This window comes from Symphalangus syndactylus, chromosome 17 (assembly GCF_028878055.3).
Source record: "Symphalangus syndactylus isolate Jambi chromosome 17, NHGRI_mSymSyn1-v2.1_pri, whole genome shotgun sequence".
NCBI lineage: Eukaryota > Metazoa > Chordata > Mammalia > Primates > Hylobatidae > Symphalangus > Symphalangus syndactylus.
Window position 1 is genome coordinate 36,054,360 of NC_072439.2, and position 20,220 is coordinate 36,074,579.

Consider the following 20,220-nt stretch of genomic DNA (forward strand, 5'->3'; position numbering starts at 1 on the left):
GGTGCTCTGGCCCTGGAAAGCCCATCCTCTGAGTCTCTGACCTCCTTCTTCGCTTGGAACGGCTTTTGCCTAGAGAGTGCGTTGGGGAGCAGAGGAAAAGAGAATGGGGGAGCTCTGAGATCCCTACTCCTCTCTGTGTGGGTTGATGGGGAAGAGAAAGGGCGTGAGAGACTGGCAGGCTGGGGGTCAACTGGATGTTAGCACCGTCGGGACCTCGGGCACTGCAAGATCCAGAGGAAGAAGTTTGGATGCAGCCTCGAGAAAGCTACGGCGGAAGAGGCAGTACTCCGGTCCTGGGTTCGGGCGGCTGAGAAAGGACTGGGCCGGGCAGCGGGGGGCGCTGGCTGGGCGGAGGCGAAGGGGCATCCGGAGTTCCCCCGCCGCCGCCCCCTCCCCCGGGCTGGCGCTCCCTCTCGGGCTCTAATCGGCGCGGCGGCCGCAGCGGGCAGAGTCAGCGCCGCCAGTCTCCGGGACGCGACTCCCAGCAATTGTGGTCGGGACCGCAGATATGCAGCTGCCTCCTGCCCGGGCGCCTGGCCCGGCCGGCCCCGCCCGCGCCCCGCCCCCCGGCCGCCCGCCCCTCGGCCGTGCCGGGACACTGAGGCACGGGAGGGAGGCGAGATCCCCGGCGGCCCTGAGCCTGGCCTAGGCCACGAGAGACCTCCCAGCAGCCCCGGAGCTCACGACCTGTCCTGCCTGTCTGAGAGTGCCTATCTCCCCCACAGCTCTGGCTGGGGGCTAAGACCCCCCCAATCCTGCCTCAGCTTCAACCGTCCTTCTTGCCTCACACGTCCACGCGGGGTGGGGGTGGATGGGGGGCGTTGAACATTGCTTTGAAATCCAGAGGGGGGCGTCCCATTGAGGCTGTGTGGGAAGGAGGTGGTAATGTTGGTAGCTGAGTCCCAAGGACCCTCATTAACTGAGGCAGTGGAAAAAGGAAGGATGGGAAAGAGTGGGCCTAGGTAGGCTTAGAACTTACAGCGGGTTCCTATGTAGGGGAGGTGATGGAAGGTGGGGAGAGGGAGAAATGGGTGAAAAGGGGGAAAGGAAATAGTTCAGGAGGGATTGGGGCAGAGGGCAGAGGCAGGGGTTCTTCTGGGAGACTGAGGGCCAGGTCCTCAGATACTGCCCTGGCCCTTCACTCTGTTGGCCGGATCCAGCAACTGTCAAGAGCCATTCTCAGAACTGAGTAGATACCTCTAAAATGCCTGCATGTCCTGTGTGCAAGTGCACACATCAACACACAGATCAAGGGAAGTCATCTGTGACTACTCACCCCTCACATCTGATTGGACACCAAGTCCTCTCCACCTCACATCCTCAATATCACCCCTTCATTGACTTTTTTTTTTTTTTTTTTGAGACGGAGTCTCGCTCTGTCGCCCAGGCTGGAGTGCAGTGGTGCGATCTCGGCTCACTGCAAGCTCCGCCTCCCGGGTTTCACGCCATTCTCCTGCCTCAGCCTCTCCGAGTAGCTGGGACTACAGGCGCCCGCCACCACGCCCGGCTAATTTTTTGTATTTTTAGTAGAGACGGGGTTTCACCGTGGTCTCGATCTCCCGACCTCGTGATCCGCCTGCCTTGGCCTCCCAAAGTGCTGGGATTACAAGCGTGAGCCACCGCGCCCGGCCGATTTATTTTTTTTATTTTTATTTTCTTGAGACAGAGTCTGGCTCTGTCACCCAGGCTGCAGAGCAGTGGCACAATCTCAGCTCACTGCAACCTCCGCCTCCCAGGCTCAAGCGATTCTCATGTCTTAGCCTCCCAAGTAGCTGGGATTACAAGCATGTGCCGAAAATTGGCACAGCCAATTTTTGTATTTTTAGTAGAGAAGGGGTTTCACCATGTTGGCCAGGCTGGTCTCAAACTCCTGGGCTCAAGTGATCTGCCCACCTTGGCCTCTCAAAGTGCTGGTATGAGCCACCGTGCTGGCCCCCTCCATTGACTACTGCTCATCCTCTCTGCTACTGCAGGCCACACCTTCCCACATCTTGCTTGGACTGCTGCAACAGATTGTTTCCTTGCCTCCAATTTTGCCCTTCTCCCAACTGGCACCATTTATGGAGCAACTACTAAGTGCCAGACACTGTGCTAAGTACTCTACACATATTATTGCTAATCCTTGTAACAACCCTGGGAGGTTACCATATTAGATTGCCCCTTTCAACAGGAGAGGAATCTTAGGCCCCAAAGGTTTAATAGCTCTCCCAAGCTTGCACCATTGTAAATGCCTCATTTGCGCAGAACCGCCTGGCTCTAAGCCCTTATTTCATTCTCCTCTCTGAAGTCAGTCATTTCTCTAATATGCAAGTATTCTTATATGTTGCCTTTGGATCAAGTCTAGGCCCCTTGCATAGCTGATTAGACCTTCTCCATCAGCCTCCACTCTGTGTTGCAATCACACTCAATTTTCAGCATCTCAAAAGTTGTTTTTTTTTTTTTTTTGAGACGGAGTCTCGCTCTGTCACCCAGGCTGGAGTGCAGTGGCGCGATCTCGGCTCACTGCAAGCTCCGCCTCCTGGGTTCACGCCATTCTCCTGCCTCAGCCTCTCCAAGTAGCTGGGACTACAGGCGCCCGCCACCACGCCCGGCTAATTTTTTGTATTTTTAGTAGAGACGGGGTTTCACCGTGGTCTCGATCTCCTGACCTCGTGATCCGCCCGCCTCGGCCTCCCAAAGTGCTAGGATTACAAGCGTGAGCCACCGTGCCCGGCCTCTCAAAAGTTGTTAATCCCTCATACCTCTGAGCCTTTGCATATACTCTTCCCCCTGCCTACAACACTCTTCCTTTTTCTTTTCTTTCAGACAAGGTCTCGTTCTGTCACCCAGACTATGTTTTTTTTTTTTGTATTTTTTGTAGAGATGGGGTTTCGTCATGTTGCCCAGGCTGGTCTCGAACTCCTAGACTCAAGTGATCCACCCACCTCAGCCTCCCAAAGTGCTGGGATTACAGGCATGAGCCACTGCACTGGCACCACTCTTCCTTTTTTTACTTGATAACTCTTATTCGTCCTTCAGTTTCTTTACTTAGTCATCCTCTCTTCCAGGAAGCCTTCCTTAATTCCCCCCCAACACTGGCTTAGATTTACTCTTTTGTCTCCTATAACATCCAGTACTTATTTTTTATTTTATTTTATTTTTATTATTTATTTATTTATTTTTGAGACCGAGTCTCTCTCTGTCACCTAGGCTGGGGTGCAGTGGCACAATCTTGGCTCACTGCAACCCCCGCCTCCCAGGTTCAAGCAATTATCTGCCTCAGCCTCCCAAGTAGCAGGGATTACAGGCATCTGCCACCACATACGGCTAAGTTTTTTGTATTTTTAGTAGAGATGGGGTTTCACCATCTTGGCCAGGCTAGTCTCGAACTCCTGACCTTATGATCCACCCACCTTGGCCTCCTACAGTGCTGGAATTACAGGCGTGAGCCACCTCGCCCGGCCCTCCGGTACTTATTCTATTGAGATACTTCCTACTCTTTTTTGTATTAGTTGCTGGTTAGTTTGTGAGGTGAAGGGATGGGTCTGTCTTGCTTGTTATTGCATGCCTAAGTCTAGCCCAGTGTGCTTGGCACAAAGTAGGTGCTTTCTGAACATTTGTTGAATGAAAAAATGTTCTTTAGGTTCATTCCACATCTCAAAAATCTGGGCTCCCAAGAAGAACGCAGCAGGCCAGAGAAAGTTGGGAGACGTGTATTTAGGATTTTTTTTTTTTTTTTTTTTAGATGGAGTCTCGCTTGTCTCCCAGGCTGGAGTGCAGTGGCACAATCTTGGCTCACTGCAACCTCTGCCTTCTGGGTTCAAGTGATTCTCCTACCTCAGCCTCCAGAGTAGCTGGGATTACAGGCACACACCACCACACCCAGCTAATTTTTGTATTTTTAGTAGAGACAGAGTTTTTTTTTTTTTTTTTTTTGAGACGGAGTCTTGCTCTGTCACCCAGGCTGGAGTGCAGTGGCGCGATCTCGGCTCACTGCAAGCTCCACCTCCCGGGTTCACGCCATTCTCCTGCCTCAGCCTACCAAGTAGCTGAGACTACAGGAGCCCACCACCACGCCCGGCTAATTTTTTGTATTTTTAGTAGAGACGGGGTTTCACCATGTTAGCCAGGATGGTCTCGATCTCCTGACCTCGTGATCCGCCCTCCTCAGCCTCCCAAAGTGCTGGGATTACAGGCGTGAGCCACCGCGCCCAGCCTGAGACAGGGTTTTGCCATGTTGGCCAGGCTGGTCTCGAACTTCTGACCTCAGGTGATCCACCCACCTTGGCCTCCCAAAGTGCTGGGATTACAGGTGTGAGCCACCTCACCTGGCCTGTATTTAGGATTTTGAAGGACCATCCCCTTGAGTTGCTCAGCCTCACTCCTAGGGATGATGTGATCAGAACTCCCATCACCCCAACCTCTTCTTATGAAAGACACTAGTGTATTTCATGGATCAGATTAGGGTATCGTTTTTACAAAGGGTCATTTTCTAGAGATGACCAGGTTCTTAATTCAATGTTGTCCCATTTTAGACACGGGCATCCAGGACAGGTCCCCTTTTTTCAGAATCAGACCCCAGTCTTCCTCCTCCTTTCATTTTCCTCTTTGTCCCCTGCCATCCAGATTCCTTCCTGCTCCTTCCATGGCACTTCTGTTTCTGATTCTGATCTGCCTCTCCTAAAGCTGCTGAATTATATCAGGGCTCAATGTCAGTGAAGGAACCCAAGGCTCACGGAAGAGGGGAGCCAGAGTCAGTCCCAGAAGTCCTGCCTTGTAGCCCTGGTGCTGGAAGAGGGTATGGGGAGAACTAGCAGAGAGGGAGGGAAGCTGTAGTCTGTCTATACCTGTAAATTTGTGTACATATTTGTTGGAGTGAGGAGCTCCTTTTCCAAGCTGTCCTATACAAAGGTTGCCAGCCTCTTAAAAGCTTCCCTTCTACCCCGTGTCCTCAGCTTTGCCTCCTAAAATTGGATTCTCTTCCCCAAGTACCCTGAGCCTAGTGTCAGAAATGCTGGGTCAAGGCACTCGGCAGTCTCTAAATCCCGAGGCCATGAATGGATGTTCCTTCAACCCAAAGAGCAAGCTTTCCTGGTCATCAGCCCCATTGCTCTTAGAGGACCCAACAGACTAGTAGCTGATCCTCAGGGTCTCTCGTCTGTATGCCCACCATTTGTTGTTTCCTCTTTGTCTCTCCTGTGTCTTTCTGTTTCCCTGTCTCTGGGTGCCTTCTTCTTTCCTGTCCCCTGTATGTTCTCTGTCGCTGGAGTATCCACTGGAGACGAGGGCTGGGCTGGGTGCATGGGCGGGTAGTGGCCAGACCAGGGGCCCGGGACATGAGCGCAACTTTCCAAGCTTCTCTTCCAGGCCCCTGTGGTTGGGGAGCTCCACAGAGGGAGAGATGAGTCAGCGGGGCCGCAGAGCAGCAAGGGCCTGGGTAGGGGTAGGGATGCTGGGGTTCCCCAGGGCGAGGGAGTTCGCTGGGGCCCTCTGGGTCTCTGAACTCGTGTGTGTGTGTGGAGTATTGGATCAAAAGTACCTAAAGGTACACTGGAGCTTCTTATACTGGTAGGAGTTGGAGGCAGCAATTTGCAGGACTGGCAGTGGCCTCCATATCACCCTTATCCCCAGATCCTTATAGGGAGAGGGGTTCCCAAATGCCCCTTAGGAGACCTCAGAGATCTCCAGGGCTGTAAAGTTGTAATGGTAGCCCTGGGTATATGTATGTGACATTTGCCACATGTGTAGATACGTGTGTTGATGGGAGTCTGTGAGTCCATGTGGGGAGTATTCTAGGTGGCTGTGAGTCTGTATGCATGTATATATACTGGTGTGTGCATTTTTATGATTGGGGGTTAGGGTGTCTTGGGGTAAGCATTATCTGTATATGTACATATCAGTGTGTGTCAATATGGATGCCTGCATAGTACAAATGTGTATGAATTATGTGTGTCACCTTGTGTGTGTGCAAGTATGCAGATCTGAATGTGTCCCTCATCAGGTATGTATTAGGGCATGTGTCAGTCTCTATTTAAGGGGCTCTGTTCACTATTCTCTGGTGATTCTCCCTAGGGTAGTCAAACCTTCTATAACAGCAACAATGAAGAGCTGGGAGTCCCTTTGGACGAGGCTCTTAGAGACAGCCCAGCCTAGAAAGGTGGTAGAGGGTGATGGTGTGGACGACAGAGGTAGCATCCCTTGGGAGTAGGGGGTACAGGTCTCCTACTCTCCCCAGTTTTTTTTTTTTGAGACGGAGTTTTGTTCTTGTTGCCCAGGCTGGAGTGCAATGGTGTGATCTCAGCTCACTGCAATCTCTACCTCCTGGATTCAAGTGATTCTACTGCCTCAGCCTCCCAAGTAGCTGGGATTACAGGCACCCGTCACCACGCTCAGCTAACTTTTGTATTTTTAGTAGAGACAGGGTTTCTCCATGTTGGCCAGGCTGCTCTCAAACTCCTGACCTCAGGTGATCCACCCACGTTGGCCTCCCAAAGCGCTGGGATTACCGGTGTGAGCCACCGCACCCGGCCCCACTCTCCCCAGTTTTCATTCTGTTTTCACCCCACTGATCTTTCCCAAAAGATCCAAAATCATTTGGAGAACTGAGGCAGGTGCCAGATTCAACCCCCTCTAACCTAGAAAGCCCACCCTGATTCTCCTAGGGGAGGGTGGGAAGGGAGTGGTTCCTGTGGTTCAGCCCAGTCCTGGCATTGGGATATCAGAAAGGCACCATCCCACCCCTTCCTCTGGGGCATCCATCCCTTGGAGCTCAGCGTCTGGGTGGCCATGGGCGGAGGCTGAGGGGCCCCCAGGGTGGTGGGGGGTGGTGGATAGAAACCAGATGCCTAGGGGGTTTATACTGGAAGGACCAGAGCCACAGCCTCTACCCGCCCCTGCCACATGGCGCCTCTGCCTGGGCTGCCCCACCCCCTGGGAGGCTGGGCTGAGGGAGGCCTGAGAGGGTGGAGGTAGGTCCTTGGTTAGGGCTTCCAATTGTTGCCCCCAGCCCCTCAGGGCACTGGGAAGGAGACTGGGGAGCTGGACCCAGGAACACCAGAGCCTCAGCTGGGCTGCAGGACTATTTTTAAAAAGGACGTGGAGAAGTCAGAACCCAGGGGGGTCCTGAGGGCAGCAGCTGGGGGATTCAGGCAGCCCCTCTGCCTATCTTTGGCACTGATCTCTGGTGGGGAAGAGGCTCTGTGTCCTGTGTTGACACATCAGGGGCACTGGCTCACATCTTCCTGGGACTCTGCTCCTCCTTTTTATTTCCCCAAGCAATCGTAGGATTGCCCCTTCCCGGGTAGGGTTAGGGATTAAAGCCCACACGGGGAGTGAGAAGGTGACCCTTCCTTCCAACTACTCCCCCCAGCCCTGTCTGTCCATTTATCTTGCCATCCTTCCTCCTTTTCCCCTTCAGTTTCTTCCTTTCTTCTCTCATCTAATCTGAGTCCCAACCCCCTCCTCACCTGCTATCTCTTCTTTAGAATCTAGACTTTCTCCTTCTCTGCCTCACTTTCCTGCCTGATCTAACTGGGCTCGGGCTTTTCTGCTGGTGATACAGGAATTTCTCTAAAGCTTCTCTTTCTCAACTTCTCAGTTCGGGGCCCCGGAAATCCATCTGGCACCTCAGTCTCAGACTCCCCCCACAAGGGGGAGACCGCAAGGTCACAGGGACACCCCACCACGGGCACTTCCTCTCAGGCAGACGGGTGGGGTGGCCCGTGTAATCATCGGACACAATTATGTGCTATTTATACTCCATCCCCACCCCCCCACCTGCCTGGCAACACAACCCTCTTCCTCCTCCTCCTCCTCCTCCTCCTCTGGACCTGGCTATGCCTCAGGCTATTTTCTCTGTCCTTCCCAAGCCATTGTCTCCCCATCTTTGTTCCTCTGGGCCTGTTTTTTTATCTTTTTAGTTTCTTTCCTGCTCTGTTTTGTTGTTGTTGTTGTTGTTTAAAGCCACACATCTGGTCTTCTGTTTTCCTGTTTCCTCTCTCTTTCTTATACCTGGTGATATCTCTTGGACTGTTTCATTTGCTCTGTTTCTTCTTTTGCTGCTTTCTCTTTGTCTATCAGGAAGGGTTCCCAAACCCTTCCCCTAAACCTTGGGTTCCCAGAGTTCCTTGGGGTAAATCAAATCATGGGGCTAGAATCCAGAACTCCTGGGCCCTACCCTGAAATTGGTGCTTGCCTGCTAGCGAAACTGCTGTGCAACCCTCCGTGGACCTCCATCTGCTCCTGCCACCTCCCAGCTTTTTCTTTGGAGAAAAAGGAGCAAGGAAGTGGGAGAGCAAAAGGAGCAAGGAAGTGGGCACTCCGAGAAAGTGAGGGGATGGTGTTGTGGAGTGAGGAGAGTGGAAAGGATAAAGGATGGGGCTTTATTCCCCTGACAGGCAGAGCTGGGAGAGGAAGAAGTGTGTGTTAAGGAATAACCTGCAAAACAACCCCAGCGGGCTAAGCCCCCCTGTGGGAGAGCTGCTGGTTCCACCACTTAGCTGCCCAGTCCTCTCTCCCATAAACACCTCAGGGCCCATGGTCCAGGTTTCAGGTAATAGCCTTTTTGAGTTTCCCTCCTAACCTGGCTGACCTTCCTTCTCTTATTTCCTATTTTGATGGGAAATCAAAGTTGGGAAGTCCTTATTAAGTTCTAACTTCAGTTCTTTCTGTGGAAGAGGGAATTGATGCATGGCAATGAGAAAGGAAACCGGGAGTTCCCAGGAAATTCAGATCACTCTGGAGAACTGTCCACCAAAGGATGGAGATTAAACCCATGGTCTCTAAGAGATGGTAACTTGGTTACCCAGGGATGGTAACTGACAAGGAATGATGGAGGTTAGGACATTTCTTTTTGGGGGAAATAATCCAAAGAGGTTAGGTGTCGGCATGAATGAGTTGACCCAATGACCTTCTACTGCCACCCTCACTCCTGCTTGTCTTAAATTTTCTCTTCATCAGAAGACCCAGGTTCTGCCCCACAAAGTGAGGTAGGCCTAGGTATCACCTCCAAAAAGTGAAACTGAGGCACTGGGAGGAAGACTGAGGGACCCCAAGCCAATACCAAGCCTTCCCCAACTCTTCAACCCTTCCTCCAGGCCTTGCTCTGGAACCAACCTCAGTGACACTAAAAGTTTAGGCAGCAGAAACCTCCACCTCAGAACCTTCCATGCCTCTTCACACAACATACACACACACACGCACACACACACACACACACACACGGGCACGTACACACACACAGGGGCACGTACACACTGCTCTCCTGATCTAGAGGCAGGTGGGTGACTGGGGAAGCAAGCCTCTCCACGGTCAGCTGGGGCGGGTGTGGTGCGTGTCCCTCCAGTGCGTCACTGTGTGCATTTGCGTGTGTCCGTCTGTGTTCATTCATGATAGTGACTGTACCCGTGTGAGTGGTACTGTGTGTACGTGTGCATGCATCACCCCTGTGTTTGGCCATGAGTGTGTATGTCAGTGCGTTCCAGTCTCTCTGTGTGAGTGTCGTCCCCAACCCCCCATCCCCCCCCTGGATCTCTAATTAGTGGTTTGGGGTTTGTTCCTTTTCCCTCCTGTTCCTTCCCTCAGCAGCGGCGGGCGGCAGCAGCCTAGGCAGCAGCAGTAGCAGAAGCAGCAGCCGCCGAGCAGCAGCAAGGACTCTGCAGTCAGAGTAGGACTGTAGGACCGGAGCCTGAGTGGAACAGGAGTGGAGCTGGCCTGGGAGAGAGCGGATCCCTCCCAGCACCCTCAGGCCACCCGTTGCCTGCACTCTCCCTGCTAGACCTCCAGAGAGGAGAGACTCGGGACAGCCAGCCCCAGGTTCCCCCAGGTACATGACACTGGGGAGCTCTGGGAGGGGTGCCCACAGATGCCTATGGGACTGCTGCTGCGTGTAGGACACCGGGGCCCACCATCCCTTTAACCTCTCCCCTCAGCAGTCCCCCGAGGAAGCCCTGACAACTTGCCCGTGTTGCTCTCCCCTCTTCCTGCTTCCCACCCCTTCCATGGGTGCCCCTTTTTCTCCTCTCCCTCCCTGATCCCTTCTTTGGGGAGCTCAGCAAATGGAGCAGGAAATTTGGACCCTCTGCCTCCCTCTCTCACCCTCCTCATTGGATCTGGAGCCTTCTCCGCTGGGAAAGCTGTAATTAGAGGGTGGATCCCTACAGACAGAGAGCAGCCCCCCACCCCCCACCCCCCACCCCGGTCCCTTCTAACTTTAGATCTCTTCTCTCCCGTTCTCCCATTCTCCCTCCCCTTCCCTTTTCTCTCTCTCCCCCTGGCTCAGCTCTCTCCATCTGCCTGGCTCCTTGGGACCCGTTCCCCAGCCTCAGGATGGCGTCCTCCCTGCTTGAGGTAACTGTCCCCTCTTCCCCCCAGGAAACCAGCCACAACCTTAATGGTCCTAGTCCTTGCCCACCCACCTCCTCCAACTCACATAGATAGTAGCTGTGGTGCTTGTCAATTCCAGGGGTCCTTCTGATGAGGAGAGAGGAGTGGGGTCCAAGAAAGGGGAAGCAGAGGGCAGGAGAAAAGGGAGGGAAGAATAGGGCCAGGGGTCAGAGGGCAATGAAAAGAGGGTGAGAGGGGATTAGGTCAGAAGAAGGTATGGACCCCCTACTTAAGGTCAGCTAAGCACACTGACTGTGAGGAGTGGAAAAGCGATGGAGAAAGGAGGGGGAGGGGGGGAGGGGGAGTGAGGAGAGAGGGGTGGGAAATACATAAGCTGGCAGCAGAGATAGAAGGCAGAGAGGACTGACTGAGTGGGCACAGAGCAGCAACTGGGTATAGCTCTTTAGGGGTCCTGTCTCCTGGGACTGGTAGCCCAGGCAGGATCTTGCCTGGTTGTGTGGGGAGGGGGCTGGGCCTGTGAGCTGGTGTGTGGAGGAGAGGAGGTAGGCTATGAGAGAAAGGAGGAGGCCAGCCTGTGCATGTGGGGGGGCTGACCAGGGGAACTGAGCCCAGGCCTGAGAGGGAACCAAGGAGGAGGGACGGGGTCTGAGGCCGCTTGCCCGGCTCACAAATATTTAGCTTTCAGCCAAAGACAAACTCAGCTCTATTTTGGGAGTGGGAGGCTCCAGGGCGGACTGGGCCACTTCCCCTCCGGGCTGGGACCCCAGCATCCCTTGCCTCTGGCGCTGGGGACAAAGGGAATTGGGGTACTACTGGGGTTAGCGTTTGGGGTCTTGAGAAATTTCTGACTCTACTGTGGCTTCTGGGGGACCCAAGGCACTGAGTTGGGAAGGGAGGGCTCACAGCCACTCAGGGCCAGACTCCTCCCTGCTTCTGGGTCTCTGACACTGTTCCTCTGTCACCATCTCTGTCCTGCTTTCTGGGTCTCTCTGCAGGAATTTAGGGCCAGAGGGCCCTCCCCGAAAGTCAGTCCCCTTCAGCAGCCTTGACTCTTCCCTATTCTTGGGTCCCACATCTCTCTTTCCAGTGCCCTAGCTCAGGCCCAGGGTTGCTGGGCCAAACAGGAAGCCAACTCACTCAACCTGTGGGAGAGGTGTGTGTTTGTGAGATGGGGCAGGAGTCTTTTAACACCTGTGTTCATTGGCCTGAGTGTAATCGTTAGGGTGCAGTCGAGTGTGCCATAGGCTCTGAGAGTGTGTGTGTGTAAGCTGGGCCATCTGAGTGCTGTGAGTCCAAGTGATAAATGGTGTGTGCACAAGGCTGTGAGATAGTGAGTTTGTGGCTGAGTTTGGGGGAATAGCATGCAAGCCAACCAGATGGACACCACGTCCGTTGTCACACTCTGTAATCAGCCAGGGGTCTACCCGTAGCTGCAATGGGGGCAGACTGTCGTCCTGCCACCTCCCCAACAGACTCTATTTTGAGCCATCATTGAAACACTGTGGTCTTGAGGAATAAGATGCATGGAAATCCTGGGTCCACCCAGGGCAGGGACAGTGTCAGTGGGCGTGGGCATCATGCCAGTGTTGCCAACGTGGCGCTGGTGGCTTGGGAGGGACTGGCCCAGAGGCCTGCTGGAAAGACATGGGATTGGGATAGTGCATGGCGAAAGGAGAGTGTCGTGGAAGCTAGACTTTCATGTCTGCTCACTCCTGTGAGCTGGAGATGCCTGCAACACAAAGGCACACCAGTCCCTCCTGTCCCTTGACCACTTGCACCTAGTTTTTGGGTACCTAGTCCCTCAACTTCCTCCCCACCTCCCCAGGAACTCCTCTGCCTTGTATGGGTGGGTTATCTGGCAGTGGGAAGAACGTGGGGTTCAGAGAGGGATGCAGCTGCTGCTTGATGGGGGGCTCACCTCGGCCAAGTGAGATTCAGGGGAACAGGGAGGGGGAAGAAATGGTTGGGGGCCTAGGTGGGAAAGGAGAATTGGGAAGCTGGGGGAACGAAGAAACTTGGGAGAAGGCTGAGAAAGTTGAGAACTGGAAAATGGGACCTTGACTGCTCCGAACCTAAGGCCAGTCAGCCCTGAGATGTCTAGTGAGCACTTCCACTGGGAGGCCAGGCTGGGCACTGCACCACGAGCTCCCTGGGAGGAGGGGGTCCCGCTCCCCTGCTCCACATCTGGGTGGGAGAGTTGGGACAGCTCCTATCTTGTTCTTTTTCCGAACACTCCCACTTCAGTACTTTAATTCTGTTTGTTTTGTTTTGTTTTAAGGGTGGTGGGGTGGAGGTCGGGAGGGAACAACTCGAAGGTGGGACTGCTGGGCCCTGGAAAGGGAACACAACTGATCAGGTATGGGGACACATGCTTAGAATTCTTAACCAGTACTCTTTCCCCAAGTTCTCAGGAGAAAACAATCAGCAGGAGAAGGAAACTGAGGCTGTGGTGAAACTTAGCCACATGGTCAGCCCGTAGCCCCCAGAGCATTCTGAGTGGGTCTGGTTCCTCGCTCTCCCTTCCCTGCCCTCGAGGGCCCTCTGGGCCTCCACTCCCCAGGGCTGGGGTCTCCTGTTGGCCTGGGGCTGGCTGCCTTCTTTTACCCCTCCTTCCCTCCCCACAGCTGGGTGGGGTCCCTGGGCTTGGCTGAGGCCCCTGTGGCCGCAGTGTGAGGGCCGGGCGGGGGACGGCGTCGGCGTTTTTAAAAATAAACCGACCGCAGGGAAACCATCGGAGCCGGGCTGGGCAGAGGGAGAGGGGGCGGTCAGGGGGGAGAAGAAGGGAGGAGTGGCCTGGTCTGGGGGTTTTCTGGGGCCCAGCACCATGGTGGTTTTCTCTTAGGTAGGAAGGCTGCCTTCTTCCTCCTCCTCCCCCTTTTCTTTTTTCCGCTCCTTTCTTTTCTTCTCTGCTTTCCTTTGCTTTTCTAGCCCAGTCTCTTTTCCATCATCTCTCCTTCTTAGTTTGTGTCTTTTTACCTTTCTGCTCTTTTAGGTCCCTGCCTATTTCTGCCTCTTTTTTGTTGTTGCTGTTGTTTTTGAGACAGGGTCTTGCTGTGTTGCCCAGGCTGGAGTGCACTGGCACAGTCATAGCTCACTGCAGCCTCTAACTACTGAGCTCAAGTGATCTTCCCATCTCAGCCTCCGGAGGAGCTGGGACTACAGGCATGCACTACCAAGCCCAGCTAATTTTAAAATCTGTTATAGAAATGGGGTCTCACTATGTTGCCCAGGCTGGTCTCAAACTCCTGGCCTCAAGCAACCCTCCCCCACTTGGCCTCCCAAAGCACTGGAATTACAGCTATTTCTGCTATTCAATGCCAGTTTTTCCTCTCAGGTCCTCCTTCCCCCATAGCTATGGGTCTTTTTTGTCAATCCCTCACCCTACACAGGTCCTTTGTGCCCCATGTCTCTGGGTATCTGCCTCTCTGCTTTGAACTCCATGTTTCTACCTCTTCTTTCTGCTAGGATTTGACTCCTCCCCATCAGCTACCCTGCCATAGCTCACCCGCTGCTTGGAAGATCAGGGGTTCCCGGGAAACCCTGACTAGGAGGAACCATGAGTGTTCACTGCGGTTAGACTGGAGAAAGCTTTTGGTGGCTCAGTTTGGGAGTCAACGGGACCTTAGAGAGAGGCAACTGCGCAGGAGGAGCAGCAGATTTGCACTTGGGGAGCAGCACGCAGGAGTGGGGACTGCACGCATGCCTCATTGCAACCCCAGGGCCCCAGGCCCACCTCTCGGATTGGCATCGTACACATACTACATGCTAAGAGCTACCAGGCAGGTGTGAGAACTCTGGATTCTTGAGTTCTTTTCTCAGCTTTACTGGGAAAGGATCAGGCATATCAGTTTATGAAGAACTCAATCCTCAAAACTGTTCTTCTAGCCCTTTCATACCCATATAACTGTATAGGGGTAGATCTTGAGGGCATCTTTTTTGGTGGGATTCCCAGCAATGAATGACCGTCTATGCCAGCCAAGGATGCTGTAGGGCATTTCCTCCTTGGATGCCTCACCCAGGGAGAGGCACCATCAGGAACCATGAGTTCCTGAGAGGTGAAGATCTTTTTTTTTTTTTTTTGAGACAGAGTTTCGCTCTTGTTGCCCAGGCTGGAGTGCAATGGCGCGATCTCTGCTCACTGCAACCTCCACCTCCCGGGTTCAAGCTATTCTTCTGCCTCAGCCTTCTGGGTAACTGGAATTACAGGCATGCGCCACCATGCCTGGCTAATTTTGTATTTTTAGTAGAGACAGGGTTTCTCCATGTTGGCCAGGCTGGTCTCGAACTCCCGACCTCAGGTGATCCGCCCACCTCGGCCTCCCAAAGTGCTGGGATTACAGGCATGAGCCACCGCGCCCGGCGAGAGGTGAAGATCTTGAGAGTGGTTTGGCCTGGTAGCAGCAGCATGGTGGGCATTAAGAAGATACCTTTGCATTTCTTTTTTTTTTTTTTTTTTTTTTTTTGAGATGGAGTCTTGCTCTGTAGCCTAGGCTGGAGTGCAGTGGCACCATCTTGGCTCACTGCAACCTCCACCTCCCAGGTTCAAGCAATTCTCTGCCTCGGCCTCCCGAATAGCTGGGATTACAGGTGCCCGCCACCACATCCAGATAATTTTTTTGTATTTTTAGTAGAGATGGGGTTTCACCATCTTGGCCAGGCTGGTTTTGAACTCCTGACCTAGTGATCCACCCACCTAGGCTTCCCAAGGTGCTGGGATTACAGATGTGAGCCACCGCGCCTAGCTAGAAGATATCCTTGCATTTCTTTTTTTTTTTTTTTTTTTTTTTTTTGAGACGAAGTCTTGCTCTGTCACCCAGGCTGGAGTACAGTGGCGCAATCTCGGCTCACTGCAAGCTCCGCCTCCCGGGTTCACGCCATTCTCCTGCCTCAGCCTCTCCGAGTAGCTGGGACTACAGGCGCCCGCCACCACGCCCGGCTAATTTTTTGTATTTTTTTAGTAGAGACGGGGTTTCACCGTGGTCTCGATCTCCTGACCTCGTGATCCGCCCGCCTCGGCCTCCCAAAGTGCTGGGATTACAAGCATGAGCCACCGCGCCCGGCTATCCTTGCATTTCTAAAAGACTCCCATGCACTACATCCATGTCTTCCTTCATTCACGGTGCTAGAAGGACTACATGTTAGGGGACACTGAGGCATGAAGCAGTGTGGCTGTAGGCCAGTATCTTAGTCACCCCATTCCTTGCCTTGGAAGGGTATGATGCCTTTGGGCTCTTCCAGCCCTCTCAAAGGGGTACCAGCTAGCACCACAAAGCAGGAGGTGCTCACTGCCTGCTTGAAAGGCATTCTTGTCTCAGCCACAGTTCGGGCTTGGCGGCAGCCTTGTTCCCTCTCAATGTCCCAGTGTCTCCACCATCACTTCCTCTTGCTCCCCAGCCGGAGTCTCTGCCAAGAGATTCCTTACCAGGGACATGAGGATTGGACCTCAGGGAGACAAGACCACTGCCTTAGTCAGGAGCTGAAGCAGCGACAGGAAATGGAATATGGGGTATGGGATGAAGCTGGGAAAATCTGTCATGGGAGCAAATATAGTCCCGTAATACTTTGACCTTCTCCCTACATTGTACTTTGAGCCTCATCTTTCCTCTCCAAGGCCCTGACCATGGCCTCGGTCTGCTCCAAACCTACTTCCAATGGTCAGGATCCCTAATTCTCACTTCACCTAGCTGCTGTCTCTATCCCCAGTTCTTCTCACGGCCATTTAAAAAGAGCCCCTGGCATGTGCCTGTAGTCCTAACTACTCTGAAGCCTGAGGGTGGAGGATCGCTTGGAGCCCAGAAAGAAGTTTGAGGCTACAGTGAGCTGTAATGGTGCTACTGCACTCCATCCGGCTTGGGAGACAGAGCGAGACCCTGTCTCTAAAAATATTTTTTTGGCTGGGCGCGGTGGCTCACACCTGTAATCTCAACACTTTGGGAAGTTGAGGTCAGGAGTTTTGGGTCACTTGAGGTCATCAGTTCAGGACCAGCCTGGTCAACATGGTGAAACCGGGTCTGTACTAAAAATGCAAAATAGTGTGGTGGCGTGCGGCTGTAATCCCAGCTATGCGGGAGGCTGAGGCAGGAGAATTGCTCGAACCTGGGAGGCAAAGTTTGCAGTGAGCCGAGATTGGGCCACTGCACTCCAGCCTGGGTGACAGAACAAGACTTTGTCTCAAAAAATAATTTTTTTTTTTTTTTAAATAAAAAGGCCGGGTGCAGTGGCTCATGCCTGTAATTCCAGCACTTTGGGAGGCCAAGGTGGGCGGATCACCTGAGGTCAGGAGTCTGGTCAACATGGCAAAAACCCATTTCTACTAAAAATGCAAAAAAATTAGCCAGGTGTGGTGGTGGGTGCCTGTAATCCCAACTACTCAGGAGGCTGAGGCGGGGGAATCTCTTGAACCCGGGAGGCGGAAGTTGCAGTGAGCCGAGGTCACACCACTGCACTCCAACCCGAGCAACAACAGCAATACTCCATCTCAAAAAAAAAAAAAAAAAGAAAAAGAACCTCCTGTTCCTTGGAGGCCCCTAGTACACCCCTAGCAACTCCAGAATGAGCTCTGCTTCCTGCCTCCTGGGTTGGGATACTGAGCTGCAGTCTTGGGCCTCTGTTCTTCTTCCCATGACTCCATGTGAGTCTGCCCTGAGGTCCAGTTCTCACTGTGTAACCTCTTTTACCTGTAATTCTCCACCCTCTTCAACTCTTCCCTGACCCCTCTGTTCTGTTGTGGATGTCTCTAGGTCTCAGTCCTAAAGTGTTGCCCTTCATTCTGCACTTCTCCTCCCCTCTCCCTAAGCAGTGCGTCCCTCTTTCCACAGGAGGAAGTTCACTATGGCTCCAGTCCTCTGGCCATGCTGACGGCAGCGTGCAGCAAATTTGGTGGCTCCAGCCCTCTGCGGGACTCAACTCTGGGCAAAGCAGGCACAAAGAAGCCGTACTCTGTGGGCAGTGACTTTTCAGCCTCCAAAACCATGGGGGATGCTTATCCAGCCCCCTTTACAAGCACTAATGGGCTCCTTTCACCTGCAGGCAGTCCTCCAGCACCCACCTCAGGCTATGCCAATGACTACCCTCCCTTTTCCCACTCATTCCCTGGGCCCACGGGCACCCAGGACCCTGGGCTACTAGTGCCCAAGGGGCACAGCTCTTCTGACTGTCTGCCCAGTGTCTACACCTCTCTGGACATGACACACCCCTATGGCTCCTGGTACAAGGCAGGCATCCATGCAGGCATTTCACCAGGCCCAGGCAACGCTCCTACTCCATGGTGGGATATGCACCCTGGAGGCAACTGGCTAGGTGGTGGGCAGGGCCAGGGTGATGGGCTGCAAGGGACACTGCCCACAGGTCCAGCTCAGCCTCCACTGAACCCCCAGCTGCCCACCTACCCATCCGACTTTGCTCCCCTTAATCCAGCCCCCTACCCAGCTCCCCACCTCTTGCAACCAGGGCCCCAGCATGTCTTGCCCCAAGATGTCTATAAACCCAAGCCAGTGGGAAATAGTGGGCAGCTGGAGGGGAGTGGTGGAGCCAAACCCCCACGGGGTGCAAGCACCGGGGGCAGTGGTGGATATGGGGGCAGTGGGGCAGGGCGCTCCTCCTGCGACTGCCCTAATTGCCAGGAGCTAGAGCGGCTGGGAGCAGCAGCGGCTGGGCTGCGGAAGAAGCCCATCCACAGCTGCCACATCCCTGGCTGCGGCAAGGTGTATGGCAAGGCTTCGCACCTGAAGGCCCACTTGCGCTGGCACACAGGCGAGAGGCCCTTCGTCTGCAACTGGCTCTTCTGCGGCAAGAGGTTCACTCGTTCGGATGAGCTGGAGCGTCACGTGCGCACTCATACCCGGGAGAAGAAGTTCACCTGCCTGCTCTGCTCCAAGCGCTTTACCCGAAGCGACCACCTGAGCAAACACCAGCGCACCCACGGAGAACCAGGCCCGGGTCCCCCTCCCAGTGGCCCCAAGGAGCTGGGGGAGGGCCGCAGCACGGGGGAAGAGGAGGCCAGTCAGACGCCCCGACCTTCTGCCTCGCCAGCAACCCCAGAGAAAGCCCCTGGAGGCAGCCCCGAGCAGAGCAACTTGCTGGAGATCTGAGCCGGGTGGAAGGTCTCCCACCCCAGGGCTGCCCTGCCAGTCTCTCTTGGCTCTCTAGACCACTGCTTGCCAATCACTCTCTTTACCCCATGCATGCCATCCTTCAGGGCTCTCTCCCTCTGTCTCCCTCCTGGCCATTCTGGGCTTGGGTATCTCCTTGCATGCCTCCTCAGCTCACGTTCTCTCTTCACCATGAGACTGGCTTTCTGCAAACTCTCATCTCAGGCCCTCCCCTTGTGCCTGATTCCTGCACTCCGGCTTCCTAGACTCTGGCCCTGCCACACCAACACACTTTCTATCTGGGCTTCCAACACTATTTCTCCAACTCACTCCTTGACATGTACCTTTTCTGCTTCTCAAGCTTATTTACTGCTGTCCCTCAGCCTCCAGGCTTCAGTCTTCCCAACTTCTTACACCATTGCTTTCCATTCTCCAGAACTCTTTTTCCTTTTTACAAACACAATGATAATGATAATTTATTGCCCCCTGGTGGCCTCTTCATCAGGGACCATGGTTGGGGTATTGGGGTTAGTGACCTGGCCAGAGGCAGGGTGCCAAGAGGGGGCAGACCAGTGGGGATCTGATCCCAAAGATGGGGTGACCCCAGGGTCAGGGAGGCTGCCCCCAGGCCTGTATATTTAACCCCTATGTACCAGGAGTAATGAATAGTAATAATTCTATTTATGTAAGTTATGATGACGGGTCAGGTAGAGTGAGCTGGGGAGGGAAGTGGATCCATTTCTGCTAAGGAAATTCTAGTCAAATGCATCTCTGTATAGACAAAATGTTAGTGGAGAAGATCTTGTTAATAGAATGTCTATCATCAGAATCTCAGTTGATAGGGTTTCTCTTGTAATGAAGTCTCTACAAATTGGGTTAGCTAGATCTCTGCTAAAGAGTTGATGGGGTATCTTTTGATTAGGGGGATCCATAATATCCCCAGCCCCAGCCAGAAGCTGTGAAACCTTAAGTCCTATGGAGGGGAGAAGGACGGGAATGTACCCCATCTTCCTTGACCCCAGAGCAGATTCCTCCACTGCCCCTCCCCTTAGACACCATGACCCCATCAGGTTAATCCCCTGTTGCCATGGTTATGGAGAGCTTGCAGCTGCCATCTTAGACGTGCTCTTTGGGGAAGCCCATCTAACAGGAGGACATTGGTTTGGGGGTGCACCTCCTGAAGAATGGGTGGGGAAGGCTTTCTCTGGGATCAGATTCAAATAAATCAAGTATGTATTGAGTGCCTACTCTGTGCAAGGCACTATGCTAGATCTGGTGTCTAGAAGCCCTGAGAAAGAACTTACAGAGCTAGGAGGACAGAGGCCCCCAAGCTGATCTGGGGGTGCATCCACGAACCCTCACCCTGGGACTTCGGATGCTCCCATCTCCACCTCCAGTGACTTTTAAAGCCGCTTCGTGCCTTTCCTGTAACTTTGGATCCTCCTTTTCTATCCCTTGCTGTCTCAAGGCCCCAAGTTAAAGGGTTAAAGCCGCTGGAGCTTGGGGAGAGAACATTGTGGAATAGAAGGGATCATGCCCTTTGTGGAGTCTTTTTTTTTTTAATTTAATAAATAAAAGTTGGATTTGAAATTTTGTCCTGGTGAGAAAAGGAGAAGAGGAAGGGCGAAGCGAGAGCCAATGGTTTCTTTTCCTTAGCAAATTGGGGACTACTCATGGGCGAATATTCTATTGTGCACGTTTGCTTACCTATGCTCGCGGTAAAATAGTTTATCGGCCAGGAGTGGTGGCTCACGCATGTAATCCCAGCACTTCGGGAGGCCCAGAAGGGCGGATCACCTGAGGTCAG

General features: G+C 53.6%; 1 protein-coding gene across 5 annotated transcripts; it reads left to right on the top strand.

The window, feature by feature from the left end:
• Positions 1–833: 833 nt before the first annotated feature.
• On the top strand, positions 834–20,003 carry SP7 (Sp7 transcription factor). 5 transcript variants are annotated; one of them, XM_055248508.2, is made up of 4 exons: positions 9,195–9,256; positions 9,562–9,802; positions 10,259–10,326; positions 17,142–20,003. In XM_055248508.2, exons 3-4 carry the CDS (start codon positions 10,306–10,308, stop codon positions 18,411–18,413), a joined length of 1,293 nt encoding a protein of 430 aa, XP_055104483.1. In that variant the 5' UTR covers positions 9,195–9,256; positions 9,562–9,802; positions 10,259–10,305; the 3' UTR covers positions 18,414–20,003. The 5 variants fall into 5 exon arrangements, with proteins under 5 accessions (XP_055104485.1, XP_055104484.1, XP_055104483.1 ...); XM_063621527.1 differs by lacking the exon at positions 9,195–9,256 and adding an exon at positions 9,366–9,385; XM_055248510.2 differs by lacking the exons at positions 9,195–9,256; positions 9,562–9,802; positions 10,259–10,326 and adding an exon at positions 834–962.
• Positions 20,004–20,220: the final 217 nt, after the last annotated feature.

Excerpts from the sequence above, each read along its gene's own strand:
- SP7 (XM_063621526.1), top strand. The coding sequence starts at position 14,023 with ATGCCTCATTGCAACCCCAGGGCCCCAGGCCCACCTCTCGGATTGGCA. Across the intron at positions 14,107-17,141 it reads TGCTAAGAGCTACCAGGCAG|GAGGAAGTTCACTATGGCTC; the intron begins GTGTGAGAACTC and ends CTCTTTCCACAG.